The sequence below is a fragment of the Myotis myotis genome, unplaced genomic scaffold (genome assembly GCF_014108235.1).
Source record: "Myotis myotis isolate mMyoMyo1 unplaced genomic scaffold, mMyoMyo1.p scaffold_m19_p_5, whole genome shotgun sequence".
Lineage (NCBI taxonomy): Eukaryota > Metazoa > Chordata > Mammalia > Chiroptera > Vespertilionidae > Myotis > Myotis myotis.
This window is the reverse complement of record NW_023416357.1, coordinates 17,080,313-17,093,213: the sequence shown is the minus strand read 5'-3', so window position 1 is coordinate 17,093,213 and position 12,901 is coordinate 17,080,313. Positions and strand designations below refer to the sequence as shown.

At 45.8% G+C, this 12,901-nt stretch overlaps 1 protein-coding gene across 4 annotated transcripts in view; it reads left to right on the top strand.

Annotated features, from left to right (window-relative positions):
* The window catches only part of MYO10 (myosin X), a 204,471-nt gene that overhangs the window by 127,371 nt on the left and 64,199 nt on the right, over positions 1-12,901 (top strand). For all 4 annotated transcript variants that reach the window (XM_036308575.1, XM_036308574.1, XM_036308576.1 and 1 more), the window contains 2 exons: positions 1,272-1,380; positions 5,595-5,675. In XM_036308575.1, coding sequence (XP_036164468.1) covers positions 1,272-1,380; positions 5,595-5,675 — 190 coding nt within the window. The remainder of the gene's footprint in view (positions 1-1,271; positions 1,381-5,594; positions 5,676-12,901) is intronic.

Below are 12,901 nucleotides of genomic sequence, written 5' to 3'. Positions count from 1 at the left end.
CCCTATTTACAAATGGTCACCTTTTCTACTCTTAGATGAGTGTTTAGATCTGTAGAAATGCCGATGTTGGAAAAGCACCATGGCATGCTATCTACCAGAGAAGTTTCTGAGTTATTGTGACGCATTTAAATAAAAGCAGCGTCTTGGTGTTAAACAGAAGCACTCCGATGTCATGAGAAGCTCCCAGGCGTGGAGATCAGCAAGCTGGCATTTCGCTCTCACCCGTAAAGTGGTTTTGTGATGGGACTGAAGAACTCTCTGTTTCAGCCCCAGGTTTCTCTCTGCAAACTGAGAGGTGTGGGCTGTGTGCTCACTCTGCTCTTTCACCCCTGACATCTGTGACCGGGTCATGGGACCAGAGCTTTTCTTCAGAGCGCGCAAAGCATTGTTGGAGCGAGCATGAAGTAGCCCCCGGGGACAAAAGTGAGGAAGGGTTGGGGCAAAGGGAGAAGTGACGGAGGAAGCGCTGGCGTTGCCACCTTGGGAGTTGTGGATGCCCAGACGTTGTCCCACCTTTCCTGGTCTCAGTGAAGCCACCAAACCACATATTCTCCCCCCCACGCCCCCCACTTTACAGCCCAAAATGTCTTCCATGCAAGGAAGATAAAAAGAAGTTACTGAAAAGCCTTCTACTTTATTAGTAGGGGCAATGGCATTCTACACAACTTTTTAATAATAGTACCAGCTACCAACTTTAGCACTTACCATGTGCCAGGCACCCTGCTCAGCCTTTTGTACATTTTCTCATTTCATTCTCACCCCAGAGTGATGGGATAAATTTTAAAATTACCCCCATCTTCCAGATGGAAATACTGAGGCCTGGAGAGAGACAAGCATCCTGCCCAAGTCACCTGGCCTGGAAATAGCGGAGGCAGGATTTGAACCCCAGTCTGCCTCACTCTAGAGTGAGCACCTTTCCACCTGTTAAATGAATGGATGTTGCAACACTGTGACATGAGCAAAACGTTATGTCCCTCCAACTGGAGGAAGTCAAGGCGGCAGAAGCTGAGGTGGTTCTCTCCTACCTGGACCCTGGGCTGCACATCACTTTCATCACAATCCACTGTTCTGCCAGACTCTAGAGCACTGGAGGCGACCAAATTATTTTTCAATGCCTGACGCAGTGGTTGGTTTGAAATCTTTGGAGCTGTCTTAGCTCTTCCAGGCCTCGGTGTGTTACTGTCAGTGGGAAAATGCATTGTAATTACAGTAATCTAGCACCTAATAATTGGGTGTGTGCCCCTCATGGTCCCTGCTCTTTGCTCTCACAGATTCGACTTCATCTATGACCTATTTGAACACGTTTCAAGCCGCAATAGCCAGGATACCTTGAAATGTGGAAGCAAGCACCGGCGGCCCACGGTCAGCTCGCAGTTCAAGGTTAGTCTCCTCCGCTGGCTTTGATGAGTTCATTGTTATTGTGATCTAAGAACTGAAAGTAGGAATTAGGAACAAGAGCTCCATGAGCCAGTGTTTTTCTTTTATATCATCCTTTAAACCAGAAATAGTATATGGTTTTTTCGTTGTTGTTAAAAAATAAGTAGCTGCTTAATCTTAGATTGTGAAATAGCAATTCTTAAGACTTGCCATGTGGGATTATGTTTGGCCACGTGGGATCACTCTGATTTGTATCCAGATCATCATGTGAAAATTGTGTCTATTTCTTCCCATGTCTGAATATTTGTATTTTTCTCAGGTCTATTTATAATGTCATAACTAGGAATAATAACCAAGTGCATATTTAGGTAAGATCAATGTCAGTTACCTTGTCAGATAGTTCAGAATGCAGAAAAACAAGGAACATTTTTATTTTCATTTTAAGCATTTTATTTTCATTTTAAGCATTTTATTTAGTTTAGAGCATATGATGACCATTTTGGTAACTTAATCCTAATATGAAGAGATACGGAAACACATCAGTCAACAGACATTTAAAATATATTTTTTATTGATTTCAGAGGGAGGGAGGGAGGGAGGGGGGGAGAGAGAGAGAGAGAGAGAGAGAGAGCAATGATGAGAGATTATCATTGATTGGCTGCTTTCTTCATGCCCCCTACTGGGGATCAAGCCACAACCTAGGCATGTACCCTAGCCAGGAACAGAACTGTGGCCTCCTGGTTCATAGATCAACATGCAACCACTGAGCCATACCAGCTGGGCAGTCAACAGACATTTAGAACCTCTGCCCTCTATAGGGCTTTTATTTACTCACAGTTGGATGCATCAGTGGGAGTCTATGTGTAGTCTGTTGTGCAGTGTGGTTGGCAATAAGCCAGATACACCCAACATGGCTGGCAGTGCTGGGTAACGTGATCACATGAGGGGCAGATAGGATGTAATCATAATAGCTGCCATTTATTATATACACTCATGTGCAAGGCATTGGGCTAATCACTTTATGAACATTATCTTGTTCACTTCTCTCATCCTATCTAATAAAAGAGAAACATGGTAATTAGCGTACGACCGCTACCCTTCCCATTGGCTAATCAGCGAGATATGCAAATTAACTGCCAGCCAAGATGGCGGCCGGCAGCCAGGCAGCTGGAAGCTAACATGAGGCTTGCTTGCTTCAGTGACGGAGGAATCCAACGTTCCCTGCCTGCCTTGCCGGCCTCTGAGCTTGCAGTTTGAAACATTGTAACAAATATAGAAGCTAAACAAAACCCCAGAAACCTGCTTTCAGCCAGCCGGGATCTCAGAGCTGGAGTTGGTACAGTGTCTCGATTATAGAACCCAAACAAACCAGATACCTGCTTTCAGCAGCAGAGGCCTCAGAGCTGGAGCCAGAGCTAAAGCTGGCCCAGAATAAAAAAAAAAAAGAAAAAAAGGAGGAGTTGGGAGCTTCAGTCACCCGCCAACCTGAAAACAGCCCTCAGCCCCTCACCCAGACTGGCCAGGCACCCCAGTGGGGACCCCCACCCTGATCCAGGACACCCTTCAGGGCAAACCAGCCAGCCCCCACCCATGCACCAGGCCTCTATCCTATATAGTAAAAGGATAATATGCCTCCCAGCACCGGGATCAGCAGAGCCGCGAGGCCTCCCGGCACCGGGATCAGCGTGACAGGGGGCAGCGCCCAAACCCCCTGATCGCCCTGCGGCTCTGTGTATGACAGGGGGCGGGGCCACAACCTCCCTATCTGCCCTGCTCTGTTCGTGACAGGGGAAGGCGCCCCAACCCCCTGATCAGCCCTGCTCTGTGCCTGATAGGGGGGAGCTCCCCAACCCCCTGATCGGCCCTGCTCTGTGGGTGATAGAGGGCAGCGCCCCAACACCCCCCCCCCCCCAACGGGCCCTGCTCTGTGTGTGATGGGGTAGAGCCATAACCTCCCCATCGGCCCTGCCCTGACTGTGACAGTGGTGGCGCCCCAACCCCCTGATCAACCCTGCTCTGTGGGTGATAGGGGGCGGCGCCCCAACCCCCTGGTCCACCCTGCTCTGTGTATGACAGGGGGCGGTGCCTCAACTCCCCTATCGGCCCTACTCTCTGGAGCCCCAACCCCCCTGATGGGCCCTGCTCTGTGCGTGACAGGGGGCAGCGCCCCAACCCCCTGATTGGCCCTGCTCTGTGCGTGACAGGGGGTGGCGCCGCAACCTCCCCATCGACCCTGCCTTGAGTGTGACAGGGGGCGGTGCCCCAACCCCCCAATCGGCCCTACCCTGAGCGTGACTGAGGGTGGCATCGCAACCTCCCAATCCGCCCTGCTCTGTGCATGACAGGGGGCGGCGCCCCAATTCCCCAATCGGCCCTGCTCTGAGCCCAACCAGGTGCTGCACCTAGGGATTGGGCCTGCCCTCTGCCACCCGGGAGCAGGCCTAAGCCAGCAGGTTATCTCCCAAGGGTTCCCAGACTGCGAGAGGGCACAGGCCAGGCTGAGGGACACCCCCCCCCCCCCCCCAGTGCACAAATTTTTGTGCACCAGGCCTCTAGTAATTGTATAAATATACATAATTGTCCCCATTTTATAGATGAGAAAACTCAGGTTTAGGGAAATGGAGATCCATTCAGTCCCTCTGAGGACCGAGCAGGATTTGAATTAAGCGGAAGTCTGTCTGACTCTAAAGCCTAGCTTTCAGCCTCCCGGTGGAGCTTTTCTTTTTCTAGGTCGGTGTGGTCTTGCAAGGCTTTGTGGCTATTTGGGGATTAAATTGGACTAGGAATCATGGAAATGGAAAAGAGGAATCATGGAAATGGAAAAGAGTGGGTGGACCTACCAGGTAGAGACAAGGGCAGGAGAAGGACTCCTGAGACAGGAATGCGATGAGTCCTGTCCCGGAGGATTGTGAATAGGTACAGGCCAGCCGGCCAGACACCTTGTACAAACTTAAGTTGGTACCAGGACATGAAGGGCCATGGATGCCAGGACATTTTGTCATCTGTGCAAAACTTAAAGCTTTTAAGTAGAGAAGTAACTAATCATTATAGTGTTACAGACAGCCCAGTTTCCTTGGCAAGATTGTAAGAAGAAAAAGGAGAGATGGGGGGAGGGGCAGTCAATGCATTAAAAGAGACTTAAGAAATATATCAACCGACTACAATACATGAATTCAAAGAACAAAGCATTTAAAAATGAAATTTTCGACAGTTGACTATTTTAACATGAAATGAGACAATTGCACTTTTTAATGTTAACATTAAGGAATTCATGGTAAATCTTTTTAGGATTACATGGATATGGTTATCTATCACTATATTTTTTAAAGTGATTATCCTTTAATAGAACATATTGAAATTTTGAGGGATGAAATAAGCAATGTCTCGGATTTGCTTTTCTGCAAGGGGTGGGCATAGTACAGATGGAGACAGGGGTCAGAGGAAATGGGATTAGCTGAAGCTGATGATGAGTATTCATTGCATGCTGTCTGCTTTGGTAAATGTTAAAAATTCACAATAAAAAATCGGAAAGAAGAAAATAAAGCGGTATTACAGAAATTGAAGGTAAGCGTGGAGATTGTAGGTCAAAGACCAGCGAGGTGCTGGTAAAGGATTATAGGTCTTTTGGATGGAAATAATGAGTTTGGATAAATAACTACAGTGGGAGAGCTCATATTTCTCAGGTTTTCTATGCTAACCATTGAAATAGCCTATGATTTTTTTGCTGATTAACAGAATAATGTTATTTTTTAAAATGGTACTATTTCAAGGAAGTGACAAATGAAATTTGTATACTGTATTGTGAAATAATTTCAGTGAAAATGAATTATAATATCTTTGCTTTACTTTATCTTTTTTTAAAATTAAATCTTTATTGTTCAGATTATTACATTTGTTCCTCTTTTTTCCCCCCATAACTCCCCTCCTCCCAGTTCCCACCCCACTCTCCGCCCTCACTCCCCACCCACTGTCCTCATCCATAGGTGCACGATTTTTGTCCAGTCTCTTCCCGCATCCCCCACACCCTTTTCCCCCCAAGAATAGTCAGTCCATTTACTTTATCTTAGAATGACATAATTAAAAATAAAGACCATTATTATTCCTATGATTAAATTGTTTTTTTTAATTTGTTTCTGATAAGTGTCTAAGGTGCTGAGAAATTTAAAGAATGAGATACTAAAAGACTAAATCGACGTGTACTTTTTTCTTTCTATTAGGACTCACTGCATTCCTTGATGGCAACCCTAAGCGCCTCTAATCCTTTCTTTGTTCGCTGTGTCAAGCCAAACATGCAGAAGGTAAGAGGGGCCAGTTCTAGATTGAGACCCCGTCTTTGAGGACACTGCCTCCTAGGGTGGTTACTCACAGATTGGGTTTCTCTGAAGTCCTTTCATTATAGATGGTTGGAGATGGATGTGACATTATTATAACCGAACGTGGCTGAATGGAAAGATTCCCTTTGTCTCCCGGGTCTATTTGTCTGCTTTTGAATGATGCCAGTAAGCTTTAAAGAAGTCTAGTTGAAAAGGAAACACTGTAAAGCCTTGACTTTTTTGTGTGTTTTTTTTTTTAAGCACTCGATGTGAAATTCTTGGTCAAGCTTCTGTTTTAGAAGAAATCATTGGTATATTTTTGGTGGTTGATTTTTCTGTTTGATTTTCTTTTGTTTTGTTGTTAAATGTGATGACGAGTCTGTATTCTGTGTTTTAAGGACGTTAGGTGGCCAGAACTAATTTGAAAATTCCTGAAAGGTTGCCATTATGAGTTTTCTTATCTAGGCCCCGAGATTTTACTTTGAATGCCATATCCTGATCAGAAATAATGTGAATTTTAAAAGGGAATGTTATTTTAACAAAGAAAATTTAAATTTAGCATTAGATATGGATGAAGTTGCTCGGTCTAAGACTAAACTGGGCAACTTGCCTTAGAGTGTTGTTGAAAGTTTGAAATTATCTTCATTTGGCGAATATCAGCTCTTAGTAGCCCCCACTGAAGAGAGGTAAACCCCCAAAGGTAGTAACGTCAAGGGCCCCTCATGTTGAAAAACAGGTGTCCTCCTCAGAAGGACTAAGGTAAGGAACCTGACCTGAACTGTGTCCTATGAGACTTGTGTTAGATTCTGATAATGGGGCTGAGGCTAGATCTTTATCTGGTGGTTACCAGTTGCCTTTGACTTAGTATTACAGTGATTCCTGATTTACGGTTTCAAGATGTTTATTTATAAGAATTACAGTTGAATTCTCTGTCTTCTCGGAAGGCGGAAGTGTATGTTCTCTTTATTGAGGAATAACCTGTCAGTTTGTTACCTTACTGGGTAGTACAGTGGTGAGAATCGGCATGTATAAGGCATTAAGGTGGTCAAGACTGGTTTTACATAGAAGATCTGTGATGACTTAATTTAATATGCATCTATTCTGGCAGTCTAAATAAATAGTAACTCATCTTCCCCATTTTCACATTTACATTAAAGTGTTTTAGGTGACCACAAAAAATGACACAAAGGCAATACATAGCTTTTCACATTATGTAGGAAATGAACAGTTAAGACATAACCATATATCATTCCCGCTGGTTTATTCTTCACTTTATTACCCCAATGGGCAGTACTTACAAGACAGTATAAATGGGTTTGTCATTTGGGAGGGGAGCTGTTTAACACTTGTCAGCATTTCTTTTCTGATTTTATAACAGAGATGATAATCCTCTGTTTCATCCTTAAGCATGCATGGTTTTTTTCCAACTTAAGGTCTTGGAGCTTGGGATGGATTTACAGCTTTTGGCAAGCCATAGTTTAGTGCACGCTCTTTCTCAGATGGCATCTTTCTCAGATGTGGTGGCATCTCAGATTCAAATAAACGGGGGACCTACTATCTCTGCATTGTTATAAGGATAGACATTCCTTTAAATTGTAATAGCTTTTGATTTTAAAAATGTATATTTTTGTGATAGCTTTTGAAATTAGGCCCTCTTGAATTGAAAATTGTTCCACAGCCAGAACAGTAAAAAAAAAAAAAATTTACTCTCTTTTTGATGTTTATTTTTCCTTGTTGGGATTTGATTGTGCCTAGTTGCTTTGGTTTTTGCTTTTAAGAAAAAAAATCCAGCTCAAACTCACCTTTCCATTTGTATTCGCTCACACCCCCTTTCTTCTCCTGACCTGGGGCGGACACAGGTTCCCAACACACCAAGAGATGGGCTGTAAAGACTTCAAAAAAATGTCTTGGTAACAGTTTAAAGACACCCCGGCAGTAAAGGCATAGACACAAGAACCGACTTGTCTGAGGCCTGACATGAAGGTGTGATTTTTAAGTGTAAAGATGCTAATTAGAATATGGAGATGTTAAATTACGACTCGCTCAACCTTCATTTAGTTACATTGAAAATTCGGGAGTGTTACTGGTGATTGTTACATGACATGTATGTAAACAGCCCTCATTTGGAGTTTTTTATGAATACTCTTTTGTCCAAAGATAGAAGCTTCTAGAAATTTCATAGGGAAAACTTTGCCTTTCTTTGCTCCAAGATGAGGCATGTGTATTTCCAGCATGGAGGGGTGCGGCCATCTCCCCTCTCCTCCCCTCCCCTCCCACCCTTCTCAGGTGAGTTGTTCATCACCGGCTTGAGAGCATTTATTCAAATACATGTGCATGAAGGTACTTTGTGTATCATTCTGGAATATGGATCATGGGTTTTGGCAGATCCTACAGTGTGTGTGTGTGTGTGTGTGTGTGTGTGTGTGTGTGTGTGTTTCAATTCTGTGATCAGAAACAGATAAGAACAGTGGCTCTAAAGTCTGTGGCCTTAGAAAAAGCGAAGTAGTTGCTTTGTGCTCTCAGGAGCACGTCCAACATATCCAAGACTCCCTGGAGGCCTGGCCAGTATGAGCACACACAGCCCTGGGCCTGGGCTGCCAGCACTGGCTGCCTCCCCTCCAGGCAGCGGCTCAGAGCGGGCGCTGGGGCCTCCAGCATCGGGAACTCCTTTGTGGGAGTATGGCGGGTTTTGTATTTTGCTGTGAAAAGCAGGTGAGTGCAGGGAGAGTGGAACAATTATGTCAGTTCAGTTATAGTCACAGGTGGACTTTTATTCTTTTTGCAAACAACTGGTAGCTAATACCGGGTGTGGTAGAACAAGCTCTTGTCTGGCGTCCTTGGAAAGTCCTCCTGGTGCTGCTTTATAAAGTGAATTTTAAGAAGCACAGCACTTGATCCAGTGCTCTGTCCTCGGCAGCCCTGAAGGATATTCTCCTCCACGCGACTCGGAATTTTCAGGTTGCAAAGAGCAGACTTCCCTATTGAACGACTTTTAGATGGTGGTGTGGCCAGTTAGCACTTTTCTCTTGTATTTGCTTAGGCAATAGTAGTTTCTGGCCGGAAGTGCCCAGACCAAGCCCAGGAGATGCCTGTATGCAAGGAAACCTGCTTTGCCTCCTCAGAATTTCCCCCCAGGGGTAACCCAGGGCCTGTGATCTACTTCCCGCCCGCCCCCGCCCCCCCCCCCCCCCATGCCTGGTATTTTAGCAAATGAGTTCCAGTAAGAAAAGTCTGTCATTAACATTCCTCAGAAAAACCCTGAGGAGGTGCAGGACAGAATTAAAGAAGGGAACAGACCGATACACATCAGGAAACCTTCCCAGGTGTGAGAACTGGCTGTCTGCAGTTACAGCCCACCCCCCCCCCCCTCCTGCAGTGCACCCAGCTGGGCAGCTGTCACCTGGAGCTGGACTGCTGGACTGGCAGCCTCACCTCCCAGTGCTGTGGGGAGCAAGCAGGTGCTAGAGGGGGACGGTGCTTGATTTCAGCAGCGTTATCTCTACTTTTTTAGCCCCACATGACAATATCCTGAACCATCCTGTCAGGTCTTCTTCCCAAAGGCAGGCCTGTGGTCACCGAGGGAGCTCTGGGCTGGAGACAGGCCACCGTGGAGCAGTTTACTTAAAAGTGGAGGGAAAGGGAGAGCAGAGGGCTGGCCACCCTGAGGGAGGCTGGAGACCAGGCCCCAGAGGAGGGAACCTGTGGGGTCTGTGAGGTAGACTGCAGTCATATTGCTGGAAAAAGGGATGTCCAGCAGAGAAGAGAGTGAAGCTGGAGACATAATGGCTCTTGCCATTTTTTTTAATCCTCACACGAGGCTATATTTATTCTTTGTTTGTTTTTTTAGAGAGAGAGGAAAGGAAGAAGGGAGGGAGGGAAACATCGATCATACGCACCCAGACCAGGGATCAAACTCGCAACCTAGGTATGTTCCCTGTCTAGGAATCGAACCCGCAACCCTTTGGTGTACGGGCCGATGCTCCAACCAATGGGCCACCCAGCCAAGGCTGGCCCTTGTGAAAGCTGTCTCTCTGAGACATGCGGCTGCCAAGGGTCTCACACAGTCTTTGAGGAAAGTCAGAGCATGCCGGCATCCTGCACTGTAATGAACCCTGATGGCCTGCATCCCTACGTTACCACTGTTGACCTCAGACAAGGTCCCTCGTTTGGGCAGCACCCTAGACAGCCCGCGGCCACACACCAAGTGACAACGATGAGCATGCATTGTGGAAACATGAGCCTTTTGCTTCCAGAGACATAAAGATTTGAAGACCGAATCAATGACTCGATCACACTTAATCCTCAGGAGTCATATTTGTGTGGTTCAGGTGCTGCCTGCCATGTTTATCTAGCCCTTCTTTTTCTTTTTCGCCTTGAACAAAGACCAAACATTCCTGTGAAAAGTTCTGATGATAATGTGGTGTATGAACTACCTTGAATTTTCTATATATCTTTTTTATTGATTTCAGAGAGGCAGGGAGGGGGAGGGAGAGAGAGAGAGAGAGAGAAAGAGAGAGAGAGAGAGGAGAGAAAACATCAATGATGAGAGAGAATCCTGCATGCCCCACACTGGGGATCGAGTCCACAACCCTGGCATATGCCCTGATTAAGAATCGAACCTGGCATATGCCCTGATTAAGGTTGATGCTCAACCACTGAGCCATGCCGGCCAGGCTACCTTGAACTTTTGTCTGATTTTTATTCTTCCTCTGTCATTTTTTTTTCTCATTTTATCTTTCATGAACCTTACTGAACTTCATTCCAGCAGCCCTTAACATTTCATTTTAGGCTTTGGGCGCTCTACCCTAATCCTGTTTTCTGAGGACAGTATTCCATAGATAGAGAAGACAGTGACCAGCACAGCTTTGCAGGGCCTGCCTTGTGCATATTTGCTCCCTGCCGCCTGGCTCCATGTCCAGGATGTCCTGTGTGCTCAGTATATGTTGGATCCAATTGCTCATAAAAGGGCCCTGGAGAGATGCTCATGGTATGTGAGTGCTTAACATTGCCAGAGGTAAACTCTTAGGTGCCGTCTTTAATCCTTATTGCCACAGGTTCCATTCCAGTTATTTATTTTTGGCACGTTTTTCACTTCTGGATTATCTTTGATTTGTGTAGTTGGAAGTTACTCTGGGGACATGCCTATAGGGCATTTCGATAGGTCATTATCTTTCTATTTTAATGCATTCTTTCTCTCTCTGTCTACCTCTCATGGGGTGTTTGACCCCTCCTCAGGGGTCCCCCTAGGGTTCAAAGCCCTTTTTTAACAACCACGCACAGCAGGGAGGCTCACGCACAAACACTTCTTCAAGCTGGGGCTGGTGCTTCAAAGTCAGAGATACTCAGATATCCAACTGGGGTCGCCCAGGGCCTTTGTTACCTGCCAATTGGGCAAGAAGGTCTGGAGTGTGACTCTATCAGATAACAAGGGTTTAAACTGAAAGATTAAGCATTGGATTTTTGCCTTTTGATGGAACTTTCTGGGGTTGTAATCAGTCAGTTCAAGCGTGAGCTGTAACCATATTTTGTTGAATATGACTCCCATGATGGTAAAATGCACCGTTATCTATAAGCCACTGTGGAAGCAGGAGTTCTGCCTACGAAACCCGGGCGGGAGGCTGCACTCAGCTCTTGGCTGTTGTGTTGCAGAAAATATAGAAGGGGGTATGAGGTGGGGTGGCTCTTTTGGTCTGAATAACTAAATGAAGAGGAGACAGATGGATAAGAGAAAATCAAATTTAATCTTGTCCGCACAGGAACCCCCTATGCATGAGGAAATCAGAGACCCCACATGAGATAAACATCCCGAACTAGGGATGCAGTAAGACGCCTTGGGGACCTCAAAGGTCATTTCAGGCAGACCTTTTGTAAACAGAAGTTTGCCAGTGCCCTGTAGATAGGTCCAAAGTTATCTCATAATCTCTTAAGGGCAGATCCTCTAATTCAAGTTCTTCTAGGTACTTAAGGGGGTGAGGAGAAGTTTCTCTTGAGCCTAAAGCTATATTTGCCTTTAGCTCAAAGTAACCTGCATACCACCAAGGCACAATTGGGGGGGGGGGGGGCTGCTTCTGGAACACTCCCCACCCACTAGGTCACTGCTTCTCCACAAATATTTGCTTCTCTAATATCACAGTTACACCTTGCCACTCTGTTTCCAGGCCTTTCTGCAAATGAACAAAACTATCCGGTTTCACGAATGAAACTGTAGTGTAATATTTTGATGACATTTAAAGGACAGCTGGATTCAGTTGGAGGAGTGTACCCAGAATTTGCCAAGGTAGAATGAAAAGCTGTGATGAGATTCACACGCAGCCATGCATTGAATTACATCAGGATGGCTGTTGGGATGTCAGCAAGTCATAGACATATCCCAGTTTCAAGCAGTCATGATGGCAACATAAATTTGCATTAAGAATTGACAGGTCCTGGCTGTTGTGGCTCAGTTGGTTGGGCGTTGTCCTGTGCACCGAAAGGTTGCCTGTCCGATTCCTGGTCACATGACTGGGTTTCAGTTTCCGTCCCCAGAGGAGGGCATGTAGGAGGCGGCCAACTGATGTTTCTATCTCTCTATCCCTCTCCCTTCCTTTCTCTAAAAGTTAATAAAATATAGATATTTTTAAAAGGATTAATGAAACATGGTCTATTTATCCCCTTTATATATGACAGAGAAGGATCATTGCCGGGGTCCAACCCCAGCAGGTCCAGGGGTTCCCAAAGGCGTAGACGGAGTTGGCGAAGAAGGAAGGACACGGAGACAGTGTTCAGTTGATCAGCAGCCTAGCCAGGATCTCCAGCCAAGTTCTGGTCTGGATCTCCAGCCAGGTTCTGTGTCCATGTTCTCTTGCTAGGTTCTCCAGCCAGGTTCTATAGCCATGTTCCCTCGCTAGGTTCTTCAGCCAGGTTCTGTCCAGGTTCTCCATTCCAGGTTCATCACCAGGTTCTAGTCAGGTTCTCTTGCCAATTTCTCTAGTCAGGTTCAGTCCAGGATCTTTTGCCATGTTCTCTCGCTAGGTTCTGTCTCTAGGTTCTGAGGCCAGTTTCTGTCCAGGATCTTTTGCCATGTTCTCTCCAGCGAAGTTCTTCTGTCTCTAGAGAATGTTCTTTGTAGGTTCTGTCTCTCTTGGTTCTGTCTTCTAAGTTCTGTCTCTTACATCTGTATTTATACCAGTTGATTCCAATCCTATCAATCTCTATTCCAAAGGTTAGGGCGT